Source organism: Balaenoptera musculus, chromosome 1 (genome assembly GCF_009873245.2).
Source record: "Balaenoptera musculus isolate JJ_BM4_2016_0621 chromosome 1, mBalMus1.pri.v3, whole genome shotgun sequence".
NCBI lineage: Eukaryota > Metazoa > Chordata > Mammalia > Artiodactyla > Balaenopteridae > Balaenoptera > Balaenoptera musculus.
The window spans coordinates 25,559,134-25,573,328 of NC_045785.1; the positions used below are offsets into that span (position 1 = coordinate 25,559,134).

Genomic DNA, 14,195 nt, shown 5'->3' on the forward strand with positions numbered 1-14,195 from the left:
AATCAAATGGATGTAAAAAAACCAATATGTAATTATGGTCTTGATTTGCATTTTGCTAGTGACCAGTGAAACTGAGCATCTGTTTATATATTTATTAGTCATTTGTATGTCCTCTCCTGTGAAATGTCTTTTCATGTCTTTTGCCCATTTTCCTCTTGGGTTGTTTGACTTTCTTTTTCTTAACAATTTGTAGTAGTTCTTTATATATTCTGGTATATATAGTTCATTGTCAGTATATTGCTGTAAGTATTTTCTACACTTGGTTTTGTTTTTTCAATCTAATGTATCTTTAATGAACAGAGATTGTTAATTGTTTTAAAAAATTTATTCATTTATTTATTTTTGGCTGTGTTGGGTCTTCTTGCTGTGCGGGCTTTCTCTAGTTGAGGAGAGGGGGCTACTCTTCGTTATGGTGCACAAGCTTCTCATTGAGGTTGCTACTCTTGTTGCGGAGCTCGGGCTCTAGGCCCGTGGGCTTCAGTGGTTGTGGCACGTGGGCTCAGTAGTTGTGGCTCGTGGGCTCTAGAGCACAGGCTCAGTAGTTGTGGCGCATGGGCCTAGTTGCTCTGCGGCATGTGGGATCTTCCCGGACCAGGGCTCGAACCTGTGTACCCTGCATTGGCAGGCACATTCTTAATCACTGCGCCACCAGGGAAGTCCGGAGATTTTTAATTTTAACATAGTCATATTTGTTGTTTCTTTATAAGTGCTTTTTATGTCTTAATAAATCCTTCCCAACCCTTAAAGTATTCTTCTATGTTAATCTTTTAAAATCTTTATAGGTTTACCTTTCACATATAGATATGTACTGTTTCTAGAATTGATTATGTAATATGGTTTGTTATGTATCTTTTTTTTTTTTTTGGCTGCACTGCGCGGCATGCGAGATCTTAGTTCCTCAACCAGGAGTGCTGCCTGCAGTGAAAGCGTGGGATCCTAACCCATGGATTGCCAGGGAATTCCCTAATATGATTTGAAGTAGGGAATCCACTGAAATTTTTTCCCCCATATTGTCCCAGCTGATTGGTTGAAAAGTCTGTTTTCTCCCTGCTAAGTGCCACCACTTTTGTGTCTGAAATGTCCGTATTTATTCATTTATTCCACAAATACTTATTAAACACCTACTTAGTGCCAGGTACTATGTTTGAGTCTGTTTCTGGGCTCTCTGTTCTCTTGACTTGGTCTGTTTATTGCCCTATATGCCATTGCCACAGTGGCTTAATTATAATAGCTTTTTATGAAGTCTTGATATCTAGTATTAAGTCTTCCCACTTTGTTGTTCTTTAAAAGAAAAAAAAGTGACTTGCTCCTTGCACTTTGTACTTTTGTATAAATTTTAGAATTAACTCATCAAGTGCTACAAATAAATCTGCTAGGATTTTTGTTGAAATTTCAATGACTCTATGCCTCAGCTTAGGGAAAATTGATATCTTGAGAATATTAAGTCTTTGAATCCATGAACATGGTATATCTCCATTTATTTAGGTCTTTTATTTATTTATTTATTTGTGCCAAGTCTTAGTTGCAGCACGTGGCCTCCTTAGTTGTGGCATGTGAACTCTCAGTTGCGGCATGCAGGTGGTGTCTAGTTCCCCGACCAGGGATCAAACCCAGGCCCCCTGCACTGGGAGTGCAGAGCCTTATCCACTGTGCCACGAGGGAAGTCCCTATTTAGGTCTTTTTAAATGTCTCACATAAAGATTTCCTTTAGCTTCTTTATTGTGAAATATAACACATGCACAGAAAAGTGCATAAAACAAATATGCAGTTTAACAAATTGATATAAAGTAAACATACATGTAAACAGAAACTAGTTCAAGAAATAGAACATTGCCAGTACCTCAGAAACCTACATATGTCCCTTCCTGATCACAGCCTCTTCTCTTCCCCCAGAGGTAACTAGAATCCTGACTTTTCTGTTAATGCTTCCTTGCTCTTCATCATAATTTAACTACCTAATTATCCATCCCTAAATAATATAGTTCAATTTTGCTGAACTTGATATAAATGGAGTTATACAATATACATTTTTGTGTGTAGCTGTAGCTTATTCATATTAATTGCTGTGTACTATTTAATTGTAGAATATACTATCTTTATCCATTCCACTGTTGATGGGCAGTTGAGATTTTAGCTATCAATATAAAGTTTTGTAATTTTCTCTATAAAGGTGATGTACATCTTTTATTAGATTTTTTCCAAGTACTTCCTTTCTTTAATGCTATCATAAATTGTGTCTTCTGAATTTTTTATTTTTTAATTGCTTACTGGTGTATAGAAATTCAGTGCTGTTCTTTTTTATTTAAACTTATATCCAAGGTCCCTGAGGATCTGATTCTGCTATTAGTTGTTTCTATGGGCTCTTACCTCTGGTGCTTTGTTTCCTTGTGGTTTTTGATTGTGAGGTCATATTTCTTGGAACTTTGTGGCCTGGGATGAAGATGGGTTCTTAGGGTGAGATTTGCTTTTACTTTGTAAAAGAGGCAGTTTTTGAGATGGGCTTTGTCCTTCAGAGATTTGGGATAGGGATGAATTTCAAATAGTAGGAAGGCTTGATTACAGTCACTGTGGTGGGAAGCTCTGTAGGTCTTGTTGCGGGAGAGTTGTTTGTCTGGAGTATAATATTATGAAAGAGGGTAGGGGGAGAATTAGATTGGAAAAGGAACCTTGCAGAGTTCCTTGATTACTATGTTAGTCTTTAGAATGTTTTCTTTTGTCCTTGAATGTTCTAGAGGAGGGCATTGACTTTTTTAAAGATTTCTGTGACACCGTTATGGAAGATGGATTGGAACAGGGTAAGGCTGGATATAAATGGAACCAATAAGGAAACCAAAAACTAATCTAAATGAGAGTTAATTTATTATGACAACAGATTTTTATTGAGCACCTACTAAGTGCTGGGCATCTGTGCACAAGCCACGTGGGATCTCAGTTCCCCGTCCAGGGATTGAACCCGGGCCATGGCAGTGAAAGCCCAGAATCCTAACCACTAAGCCACGTGTGAACTCCCCTGTGCTATTTTCTTAGAATAAAGATAGACCTGCTCCTGGCCTCCCGGAGTAGAACAAGCAAGCACAATTTCTGTGCAGTTTGAATGTGATGACAAGAGAAGTACAGAGTTCTCAGGGGAGCACTTCAGAGAGTTACTTAACTGAGACTCTGGGGGTCAAGGACAGCTTTCTGGGGAAATTAACCTTTCAGTTGCACTTAAAGGTTGAATAGAGGGTGTGAAGAGAACAGTATTCTAGGCCATAGCATGTGCAAAGGCCTAAAGATGGGAGAGAATTCCCTTAGAGAATTGCTAGTAAAATTGTGCTCGGTAGATTGGTACAATTAATTCATGAGATAAATTCAGCCCCTCAAACATTTTTGTTTAACCCACAAAGTATTTTTTTTTGAATTTTATTTATTTCTTTATACAGCAGGTTCTTATTAGTTAATATCATATTAACTATATTAATAACATATTAATATATAACATATATTAATATCATATATGATACATATAATGTATCATATTACACATATTAGTGTATATATGTCAATCCCAATCTCCCAATTCATCCCACCACCACCACTCCCCCGTGCCACTTTCCCCCCTTGGTGTCCATACGTTTGTTCTCTACATCTGTGTCTCTATTTCTGCCCTGCAAACCGGTTCATCTGTACCATTTTTCTAGGTTCCACATATATGCGTTAATGTACGATATTTGTTTTTCTCTTTCGGACTAACTTCACTCTGTATGACAGTCTCTAGATCCATCCACGTCTCTACAAATGACCCAATTTCGTTCCTTTTTATGGCTGAGTAATATTCCATTGTATATATGTACCACATCTTCTTTATCCATTCGTCTGTTGATGGGCATTTAGGTTGCTTCCATGACCTGGCTACTGCAAATAGTGCTGCAATGAACATTGGGGTGCATGTGTCTTTTTGAGTTATGGTTTTCTCTGGGTATATGCCCGGTAGTGGGATTGCTGGACCATCTGGTAATTCTATTTTTAGTTTGTTAAGGAACCTCCATACTGGTCTCCATAGTGGCTGTATCAAGTTACATTCCCACCAACAGTGCAAGAGGGTTCCCTTTTCTCCACACCCTCTCCAGCATTTGTTGTTTGTAGATTTTCTAATGATGCCCATTCTAACTGGTGTGAGGTGGATACCTGATTGTAGTTTTGGTTTGCATTTCTCTAATAATTAGTGATGTTGAGCAGCTTGTCATGTGCTTCTTCTCTCTTCTTTGGGGAAATGTCTATTTAGGTCTTCTGCCCATTTTTTGATTGAGTTGTTTGTTTTTTTAATATTGAGCTGCATGAGCTGTTTATATATTTTGGAGATTAATCCTTTGTCCGTTGATCTGTTTGCAAATATTTTCTCCCATTCTGAGAGTTGTCTTTTCGTCTTGTTCATAGTTTCCTTTGCTGTGCAAAAGCTTTTAAGTTTCATTAGGTCCCATTTGTTTATTTTTGTTTTTATTTCCATTTCTCTAGGAGGTGGGTCAAAAAAGATCTCACTGTGATTTATGTCAAAGAGTGTTCTTCCTATGTTTTCCTCTAAGAGTTTTATAGTGTCCAGTCTTACATTTAGGTCTCTAATCCATTTTGAGTTTATTTTTGTGTATGGTGTTAGGGAGTGTTCTAGTTTCATTCTTTTACATGTAGCTGTCCAGTTTTCCCAGCACCACTTATTGAAGAGACTCTCTTTTCTCCATTGTATATCCTTGCCTCCTCTGTTATAGATTAGTTGACCATAGGTGCGTGGGTTTATCTCTGGGCTTTCTATCCTGTTCCATTGATCTATATTTCTGTTCTTGTGCCAGTACCATATTGTCTTGATTACTGTAGCTTTGCAGTATAGTCTGAAGTCAGGGAGTCTGATTCCTCCAGCTCCGTTTTTTTCCCTCAAGACTGCTTTGGCTATTCGGGGTCTTTTGTGGCTCCATACAAATTTTAAGATTTTACGTTCTAGTTCTGTAAAAAATGCCACTGGTAATATGATAGGGATTGCACTGAATCTGTGGGTTGCTTTGGATAGTATAGTCATCTTCACAATATTGATTCTTCCAATCCAAGAACATGGTATGGTATATCTCTCCATCTGTTTGTGTCATCTTTGATTTCTTTCATCAGTGTCTTATAGTTTTCTGCGTACAGGTCTTTTGTCTCCCTAGGTAGGTTTATTCCTAGGTATTTTATTCTTTTTGTTGCAGTAGTAAATGGGAGTGGTTCCTTAATTTCTCTTTCAGATTTTTCATCATTAGTGTATAGGAATGCAAGAGATTTCTGTGCATTAATTTTGTATCCTGCAACTTTGCCAAATTCATTGATTAGCTCTAGTAGTTTTCTGGTGGCATGTTTAGGATTCTCTATGTATAGTATCATGTCATCTGCAAACAGTGACAGTTTTACTTCTTCTTTTCCAATTTGTATTTCTTTTATTTCTATTTCTTATCTGATTGCCGTGGCTAGGACTTCCAAAACTATGTTGAATAATAGTGGCAAGAGTGGACATCCTTGTCCTTTTCCTGATCTTAGAGGAAATGCTTTCAGTTTTTCACTATTGAGAATGATGTTTGCTGTGGGTTTGTCATATATGGCCTTTATTATGTTGAGATAGGTTCCCTCTATGCCCACTTTCTGGAGAGTTTTTATCATAAATGGGTGTTGAAATTTGTCAAAAGCTTTTTCTGCATGTACTGAGGTGATCATATGGTTTTTCTTCTTCAGTTTGTTAATATGGTGTATCACATTAATTGATTTGCGTATATTGAAGAACCCTTGCATCCCTGGGATAAATCCCACTTGATCATGGTGTATGATCCTTTTAATCTGTTGTTGGATTCTGTTTGCTAGTATTTTGTTTAGGATTTTTGCATCTATATTCAACAGTGATATTGGTCTGTAATTTTCTTTTTTTGTAGTATCTTTATCTGGTTTTGGTATCAGGGTAATGGTGGCCTCATAGAATGAGTTTGGGAGTGTTCTTTCCTCTGCAATTTTTTGGAAGAGTTTGAGAAGGATGGGTGTTAGCTCTTTGCTAAATGTTTGACAGAATTCACCTGTGAAGCCATCTGGTCCTGGACTTTTGTTTGTTGGAAGACTTTTAATCACAGTTTCAATTTTATTACTTGTGATTGGTCTGTTCATATTTTCTGTTTCTTCCTGGTTCAGTCTTGGAAGGTTATACCTTTCAAAGAATGTCCATTTCTTCCAAGTTGTCCATTTTATTGTCATAGAGTTGCTTGTAGTACTCTCTTAGGATGCTTTGTATTTCTGCAGTGTCTGTTGTAACTTTTCCTTTTTCATTTTTAATTTTATTGATATGAGTCCTCTCCCTCTTTTTCTTGATGAGTCTGGCTAATGGTCTATCAATTTTGCTTATCTTCTCAAAGAACCAGTTTTTAGTTTTATTGATCTTTGCTATTGTTTTCTTTGTTTCTATTTCATTTATTTCTGCTCTGAGATTTATGATTTCTTTCCTTCTACTAACTGGGTTTTGTTTGTTCTTCTTCCTCTAGTTCCTTTAGGTGTATGGTTAGATTGTTTATTTGAGATTTTTCTTGTTTCTTGAGGTAGGCTTGTATTGCTATAAACTTCCCTCTTAGAACTGCTTTTGCTTCATCCTATAGGTTTTGCATAGTCGTGTTTTCGTTGTCATTTGTCTCTTGGTATTTTTTGATTTCCTCTTTGATTTCTTCAGTGATCTCTTGGTTATTTAGTAACGCATTGTTTAGCCTCCATGTGTTTGTGTTTTTTACGTATTTTCCCCTGTAATTGATTTCTAATCTCAGTGTTGTGGTCAGAAAAGATGCTTGATATGATTTCAATTTTCTTAAATTTACCAAGGCTTGATTTGTGACCAAGATGTGATCTATCCTGGAGAATGTTCCGTGCTCACTTGAGAAGAAAGTGTAATCTGCTGTTTTTGGATGGAATGTCCTATAAATATCAATTAAATCTGTCTGGTCTATTGTGTCATTTAAAGCTTGTGTTTCCTTATTAATTTTCTGTTTGGATGAGCTGTCTATTGGTGTAAGTGAGACGTTAAAGTCCCCCACTATTTCTGTGTTACTATCGATTTCCTCTTTTATAGCTGTTAGCAGTTGCCTTATGTATTGAGGTACTCCTATGTTGGGTGCATATATATCTATAATTGTTATATCTTCTTCTTGGTTTGATCCCTTGATCATTATGTAGTGTCCTTCCTTGTCTCTTGTAACATTCTTTATTTTAAAGTCTATTTTATCTGATATGAGTATTGCTACTCCAGCTTTCTTTTGATTTCCATTTGCATGGAATATCTTTTTGCATCCCCTCACTTTCAGTCTGTATGTGTCCCTAGGTCTGAAGTGGGTTTCTTGTAGACAGCATATATATGGGTCTTGTTTTTGTATCAGTTCAGCGAGCCTGTGTCTTTTGGTTGGAGCATTTAATCCATTCACGTTTAAGGTAATTATCGATATGTATTTTTGTATTACCATTTTCTTAATTGTTATGGGTTTGTTTTTTGTAGGTCCTTTTCTTCTCTTGTGTTTCCCACTTAGAGAAGTTCCTTTAGCATTTGTTGTAGAGCTGGTTTGGTGGTGCTGAATTCTCTTAGCTTTTGCTTGTCTGTAAAGTTTTTGATTTCTCCATTGAATCTGAATGAGATCCTTGCCAGGTAGAGTAATCTTGGTTGTAGGTTCTTCCTTTTCATCACTTTAAATATATCCTACCACTCCCTTCTGGCTTGTAGAGTTTCTGCTGAGAAATCAGCTGTTAACCTTATGGGAGTTCCCTTGTATGTCATTTGTCATTTTTCCTTTGCTGCTTTCAATAATTTTTGTCTTTAATTTTTGTCAATTTGATTACTATGTGTTTTGGCGTGTTTCTCCTTGGGTTTATCCTGCCTGGGTTTATCCCGCGCTTCCTGGACTTGGGTGGCTATTTCCTTTCCCATGTTAGGGAAGTTTTCGACTATAATCTCTTCAAATATTTTCTTGGGTCCTTTCCCTCTCTCTTCTCCTTCTAGGACCCCTATAATGCAAATGTTGTTGCGTTTAATGTTGTCCCAGAGGTCTCTTAGGCTATCTTCATTTCTTTTCATTCTTTTTTCTTTATTCTGTTCTGCGGCAGTGAATTCCACCATTCTGTCTTCCAGGTCATTTATCCGTTCTTCTGCCTCAGTTATTCTGCTATTGATTCCTTCTAGTGTATTTTTCATTTCAGTTATTGTATTGTTCATCTCTGTTTGTTTGTTCTTTAATTCTTCTAGGTCTTTGTTAAACATTTCTTGCATCTTCTCGATCTTTGCCTCCATTCTTTTTCCGAGGTGCTGGATCATCTTCACTATCATTATTCTGAATTCTTTTTCTGGAAGGTTGCCTATCTCTACTTCATTTAGTTGTTTTTCTGGGATTTTATCTTGTTCCTTCACCTGGTACAAAGTCCTCTGCCTTTTCATTTTGTCTATCTTTCTGTGAATGTGGTTTTCCTTCCACAGGCTGCAGTATTGTAGTTCTTCTTGCTTCTGCTGTCTGCCCTCTGGTGGATGAGGTTATCTAAGAGGCTTGTGCAAGTTTCCTGATGGGAGGGACTGGTGGTGGGTAGAGCTGGGTGTTGCTCTGGTGGGCAGGGCTCAGTAAAACTTTAATCTGCTTTTCTGCTGATGGGTGGGGCTGGGTTCCCTCCCTGTTTGTTGTTTGGCCTGAGGCGACCCAACACTGTGGAGCCTACCTGGCTCTTTGGTGGGACTAATGGCGGGCTCTGGGAGGGCTCACGCCAAGGAGTACTTCCCAGAACTTCTACTGCCAGTGTCCTTGTCCCAATGGTGAGCCACAGCCACCACCTGCCTCTGCAGGAGACCCTCCAACACTAGCAGGTAGGTCTGGTTCAGTCTCCTGTCGGGTCACTGCTCCTTCCCCTGGGTCCCCATGCACATACTACTTTCTGTGTGCCCTCCAAGAGTGGAGTCTCTGTTTCCCCCAGTCCTGTGGAAGTCCTGCGATCAAATCCCGCTAGCCTTCAAAGTCTGATTCTCTAGGAATTCCTCCTCCCGTTGCCAGACCCCCAGGTTGGGAAGCCTGACATGGGGCTCAGAACCTTTACTCCAGTGGGTGGACTTCTGTGGTATAAGTGTTCTCCAGTTTGTGAGTCACCCACCCACCAGTTATGGGATTTGATTTTATTGTGATTGCGCCCCTCCTGCCATCTCATTGTGGCTTCTCCTTTGTCTTTGGATGTGAGGTATCTTTTTTGGTGAGTTCCAGTGTCTTCCTGTCAATGATTGTTCAGCAGTTAGTTGTGATTCCAATGCTCTCGCAAGAGGGAGTGAGCGCGTGTCTTTCTACTCCGCCATCTTGAACCCCTAACCCACAAAGTATTTTTAAGAACTTTATGTTAGTATCCAACCTTTGAAAACAATGAAATTTAACCTGAAAGACTCTGGCAATTGGGCCCAAATTCTTTCATGGCAGCAATCAGCTAGAGCTGTGTAAAACCTTGTCCTCTGCTCACTAGTTTTTTGTTTGTTTTAAGTATCAAGTTAGCTAAACTGCCTGGCCCTTATAAGTGCTCTGAATTTGGTGTTCCCTAGGCTAGAGCATAGAATATTTAGAGGGAGTCTAGAGAGGTGAGCAGGGACCCGATTATTTTGGTTTTTCAAGCCAGGCTAAAGAGTTTGGTCTTGATCTTTTGAGTAATGAAGCCACTGAAGGGTTTTTAGAGGGGAGTGACATGATTAGTTTGAATTTTAGACAGATTACTCTGGCTGTAGGATTGAGAATAGATTCACGATTGTTAAGGTTGAGGGTGGGATACCAGTTAGGAGATTGTTGCCACAATCCAAGCCAAAAATGTGTGGCCTGGGGATGGAAGTGGACAGGTTTGACAGATATGTTGGCAGTAGTTTCAAGAGAAGTTGAATGTAGTAGATGAGGAAAGAGGAATCAAGGGTGATGCTCTGACTTCTGTCTTGAGCAGCAGAGTGGATGGTGGGGAGAATAGGAAACCTGGGAAAGAGGGGCATAGGAGAAATAAGGTAGTGGATACAGTCAAGATTATGGAGGTATAATGAAAGGGATTGGCAATGGATTGAAATGGAAGGCAAGCAAGGGCAGAGTTAAAGATGACACTTATGTTTTCAGTCAGAGTGGATGTTCGTATCATTAACAAAAATAGCATAAGAGAAGTTCTGGAAGTAAAGTTAAATTTGAATGCCTCTAGGCTCTCAACAAGTTGTTATGTCCAGTTGAATTTGAAGTGCCTGTAGGATTCGTGAGTGGAGCTGGCTGAAAAGCTGTTGGAATTGTGAATCTGAAGCTCAGAACATCAAGATGGAGTGAAAGTCTGGGCAGTCACCTATCTAGAAGGGAGTAGTCAAAGCAGAGCTTTGACGACATTGCCAAGAGGGTAAAGGGCTTCGTATAGTGAAAACAACTTAGTATTGGAACCACTACTTGCTTCTGTCACTATGGGTGTGTTTGTTTTTTATAAATTTATTTACTTTATTTATTTATTTTTGGCTGCGTCGGGTCTTCATTGCTGCGCGTGGGCCTTCTCTAGTTGCAGCGAGTGGGGCCTACTCTTTGTTGCAGTGTGCGGGCTTCTCATTGCAGTGGCGTCCCTTGTTGCAGAGCACGGGCTCTAGGTGCGCGGGCTTCAGTAGTTGTGGCTCGCAGGCTCAATAGTTGCGGCGCACGGGCTTAGTTGCTCCATGGCATGTGGGCTTTTCCCAGACCAGGGCTCAAACCCGTGTCCCCTGCATTGGCAGGCGGATTCTTAACCACTGCACCACCAGGGAAGCCCTCTGTGGGTGTTTTTTAATAAAACAGTATCTGTCATTCAATCTCAATATTTCTCATTATATTAAGTGAGGATTAAATGAGAGTCAAATAGTACCTGGAGCCAGACCTCTTGAGTTCTTATTCCGTCTTACTAGCCATGTAACCTTGGGCAAATTATGTTTAACCGCTCTCTGCTGTAGTTTCCTTACTGCAAAGTGAAGATAATAATAGTATGAACTTTAAAAGGTTGTGCCTGAAACAGTGACTGGCACAGAGTAAATAATTAATGTTAGCTGTATTGAAAATGCTTTATAAAAGTATTGATTATTAGAAAAGAAGAGGGTTGTCTTTGAAGGAGACCCACCTTTAAGGGAGGAGAGGAAGAGAATTTTTAAAAAGAGGACAGGCTGAATCAGAATGTTGGGATAACCAGGAAATTACTATGTCAAGGAAGTTTTCATGGGGAGGATGTGATCAGAATTGTTGGTGTGATGATGATTCATAAAGGATTTCCCATCTATTTCAGTTATTACTAGTCATCCCTTCTTCTTGAACTCTTAGAGCCATTTGGCCCATAATTATATATTGTTATATTTAATATTAAAAAGAAAGTGATTTGTAAAACAATTTACAAAGAGATTTAACAGTCTCATCCAATTCTCACAACTTCCCTGTAAAGTAGATGTTGTTATCCCTATTTGGTAAATGAGGAAATTGAGGCTCAAGAGATAGACTTGCCACCACAATTAAAAACTTAAAACAATTTTTTAAATTAAAAAATGGAAAAAAAAAAGATAGACTTGCCTAGGCAATAGAGCTTGAGTTGCCATCTAGGTCTTGAGATACGGAATCTCTTTTGATAATCTTATTTGCTTAACTAGATTGTGAGTTTCTTGAGGCCTGAATCTAATCAGTCATTTCTTTTTATTCTGTACAGCACCTAGCTCAGTGCTGAGTGAAGACTGGCAGTAGTCAAGAATAACATGCTCTTTTCTCCCCTCTGCCCTCTAGCGCCCTCACAAAGCCAATGCTGAGGAGATGACCAAGTATCACAGTGATGACTACATCAAATTCTTGCGCTCCATCCGCCCAGATAACATGTCTGAGTACAGCAAGCAGATGCAGAGATGTAAGTCCATTCTGTTCCCTCCCTACTGTCAAGCCCCCAGTTGGATCTCCCTTCAAGTTGGAGAGACTCACCCTACCTTCCCTTGTATGCCCCATTCAGCTGACACCTGATTTCCCCTGCTTCCTGAGGGTACCAAAGTGTTTCTTTTGTCTCAAGACTGGTTTTCTTTGTTTCCTGATTGTAAGGAATAGATTGAACTTTGTCCAGTTAGATTCACAACATTATCCCCCCCAAACTGTAATTGTTGTAATGGAAAAAGCACTGACCTGGGTGGGGGAGACAGGCAGTATAGGTCCCAGCTCTGACTCTTAACTGACTGGGGCAAGTCACTTCCCCTCAGATTTTTCTTTTGTAAAATGGACTGGATGTCATCCCATGCAACTGTAACTGCTCTCACTATGTGAGTATTAGTTAAGAACTTAGCAGCCACTTAGACTCTAGGTGATGTAATCTTTGAGTTAAGGTGATTCTGCCCCTGCCCCTTGGGACTTGAAACTCAGAACAGGTCACATCTCAGAAGCCACACTCAGCTTATAGGAATTATGGGGATTGTTTTAGCTGTGGGGAAAAATTATGTTCAAATTTGGGAAGAAACTATCATCCCTGATTTCTCACTTGTGTTATTTTAGAAATTATCCCTTAGCACCTAAGATCTCATAATAAAACAATTTAACAGTATTGTCTAGAAGAAGTTTTGAATAGTTTGTGACAACTTATTTTGAAATACCAAGAAATCTGTGGCACTTTTTTGTTGCTACTGGCCACAAGGTAGTCTGATTCCCAAGGCAGAAATTTATTTGTTACAATAATTGTGCACTGGTAATGATTAGAGAACCACAGAGACCTTTTCTGAAGCATTAAGCTTCTTTGCCACCCACAACTCCAGGAGCTGCTACCCCATCTAAGTGAGGTATTTACTGTCTGAATTGACAGGGTCTTATTTCCTTCCAAGGTGAGACAGATTCATTCCTTTGCTTTAGATGGCTTTAGGGCCGTTCCATAACTTATTTAGGCTAGCGATCAGGCTCCACTCTCAGTAGAGAGGGCTCTCATTAGAGAAGCAGCTTGGTATTAAAGCAAGAGAATGAGCTTTGATGTCTTGGTTTGAATCCCATAGCTCTGCTACTTAGCTCTGTGTTCTTGAGTAAGTCCCCTAGCCTTTCTGAGCCTTGTTTTACCTTCTTTAAAAGGAAGACAGTAGTGCCTATTTCATAATGGAGTTTGGGGGGATGAGTAAGATAATGTATTTATTTATTTATTTTTGGCTGTGTTTGGTCTTTGTTGCTGCATGAGGGCTTTCTCTAGTTGTGGCGAGTGGGGGCTACTCTTCGTTGTGGTGTGCAGGCTTCTCGTGGCGGTGGCTTCTCTTATTGCCGAGCACGGGCTCTAGGAGTATGGGCTTCAGTAGTTGTGGCACGCGGGCTTAGTAGTTGTGGCTCACGGGCTCTAGAGCGCAGGCTCAGTAGTTGTGGTGCATGGGCTTAGTTGCTCCGTGGCATGTGGGATCTTCCTGGACCAGGGCTCGAACCTGTGTCCTCTGCATTGGCAGGCGGATTCTTAACCACCGCGCCACCAGGGAAGCCCAAGATAATGTATTTAAAGCACTGACTTTCGGTGAATAGTAGCTTTTGCTGTTATAGCTTATTGCTTTTATTTTCAAATCTTTCAAGGCAGACAACATATTAGGCCCTCAGGAGTGCGCAGGTTTGGTTCTGGCTCCCAGTTTGCTCCAGTTTTCCTGAAACCAGCATTCTAAAGTTGTGCATTGAAAAATGAGGTCTGAGATTTTTTGTCATTGAAGGTGGGGGTAAAAAGGATGAGGCTCTCTACAGATTCAGTGCAATCCCTATCAAACTACCAATGGCATTTTTCACAGAACTAGAACAAAAAATCGCACAATTTGTACGGAAACACAAAAGACCCTGAGTAGCCAAAGCAATCTTGAGAAAGAAAAACGGAGCTGGAGAAATCAGGCTCCTGGACCTCAGACTATACTACAAAGCTACAGTAATCAAGACAGTATGGTACTGGCACAAAAACAGAAATATAGATCAATGGAAAAGGATAGAAAGCCCAGAGATTAACCTACACACATATGGTCACCTTATTTTTGATAAAGGAGGTAAGAATATACAATGGAGAAAAGACAGCCTCTTCATTAAGTGGTGCTGGGAAAACTGGACAGCTACATGTAAAAGAATCAAATTAGAACCATACCCAAAAATAAACTCAAAATGGATTAAAGACCTAAATGTAAGGCCAGACACTATAAAACTCTTAGAAGAAAACATAGGCAGAAC

At 39.5% G+C, this 14,195-nt stretch overlaps 1 protein-coding gene across 2 annotated transcripts in view; it reads left to right on the forward strand.

Annotated features, from left to right (window-relative positions):
• HDAC1 (histone deacetylase 1) overlaps positions 1–14,195 on the forward strand; it is a 42,464-nt gene that overhangs the window by 12,761 nt on the left and 15,508 nt on the right. For both annotated transcript variants that reach the window (XM_036827997.1, XM_036827987.1), the window contains exon 3: positions 11,778–11,895. In XM_036827997.1, the coding sequence (XP_036683892.1) occupies positions 11,778–11,895 (118 nt within the window). The remainder of the gene's footprint in view (positions 1–11,777; positions 11,896–14,195) is intronic.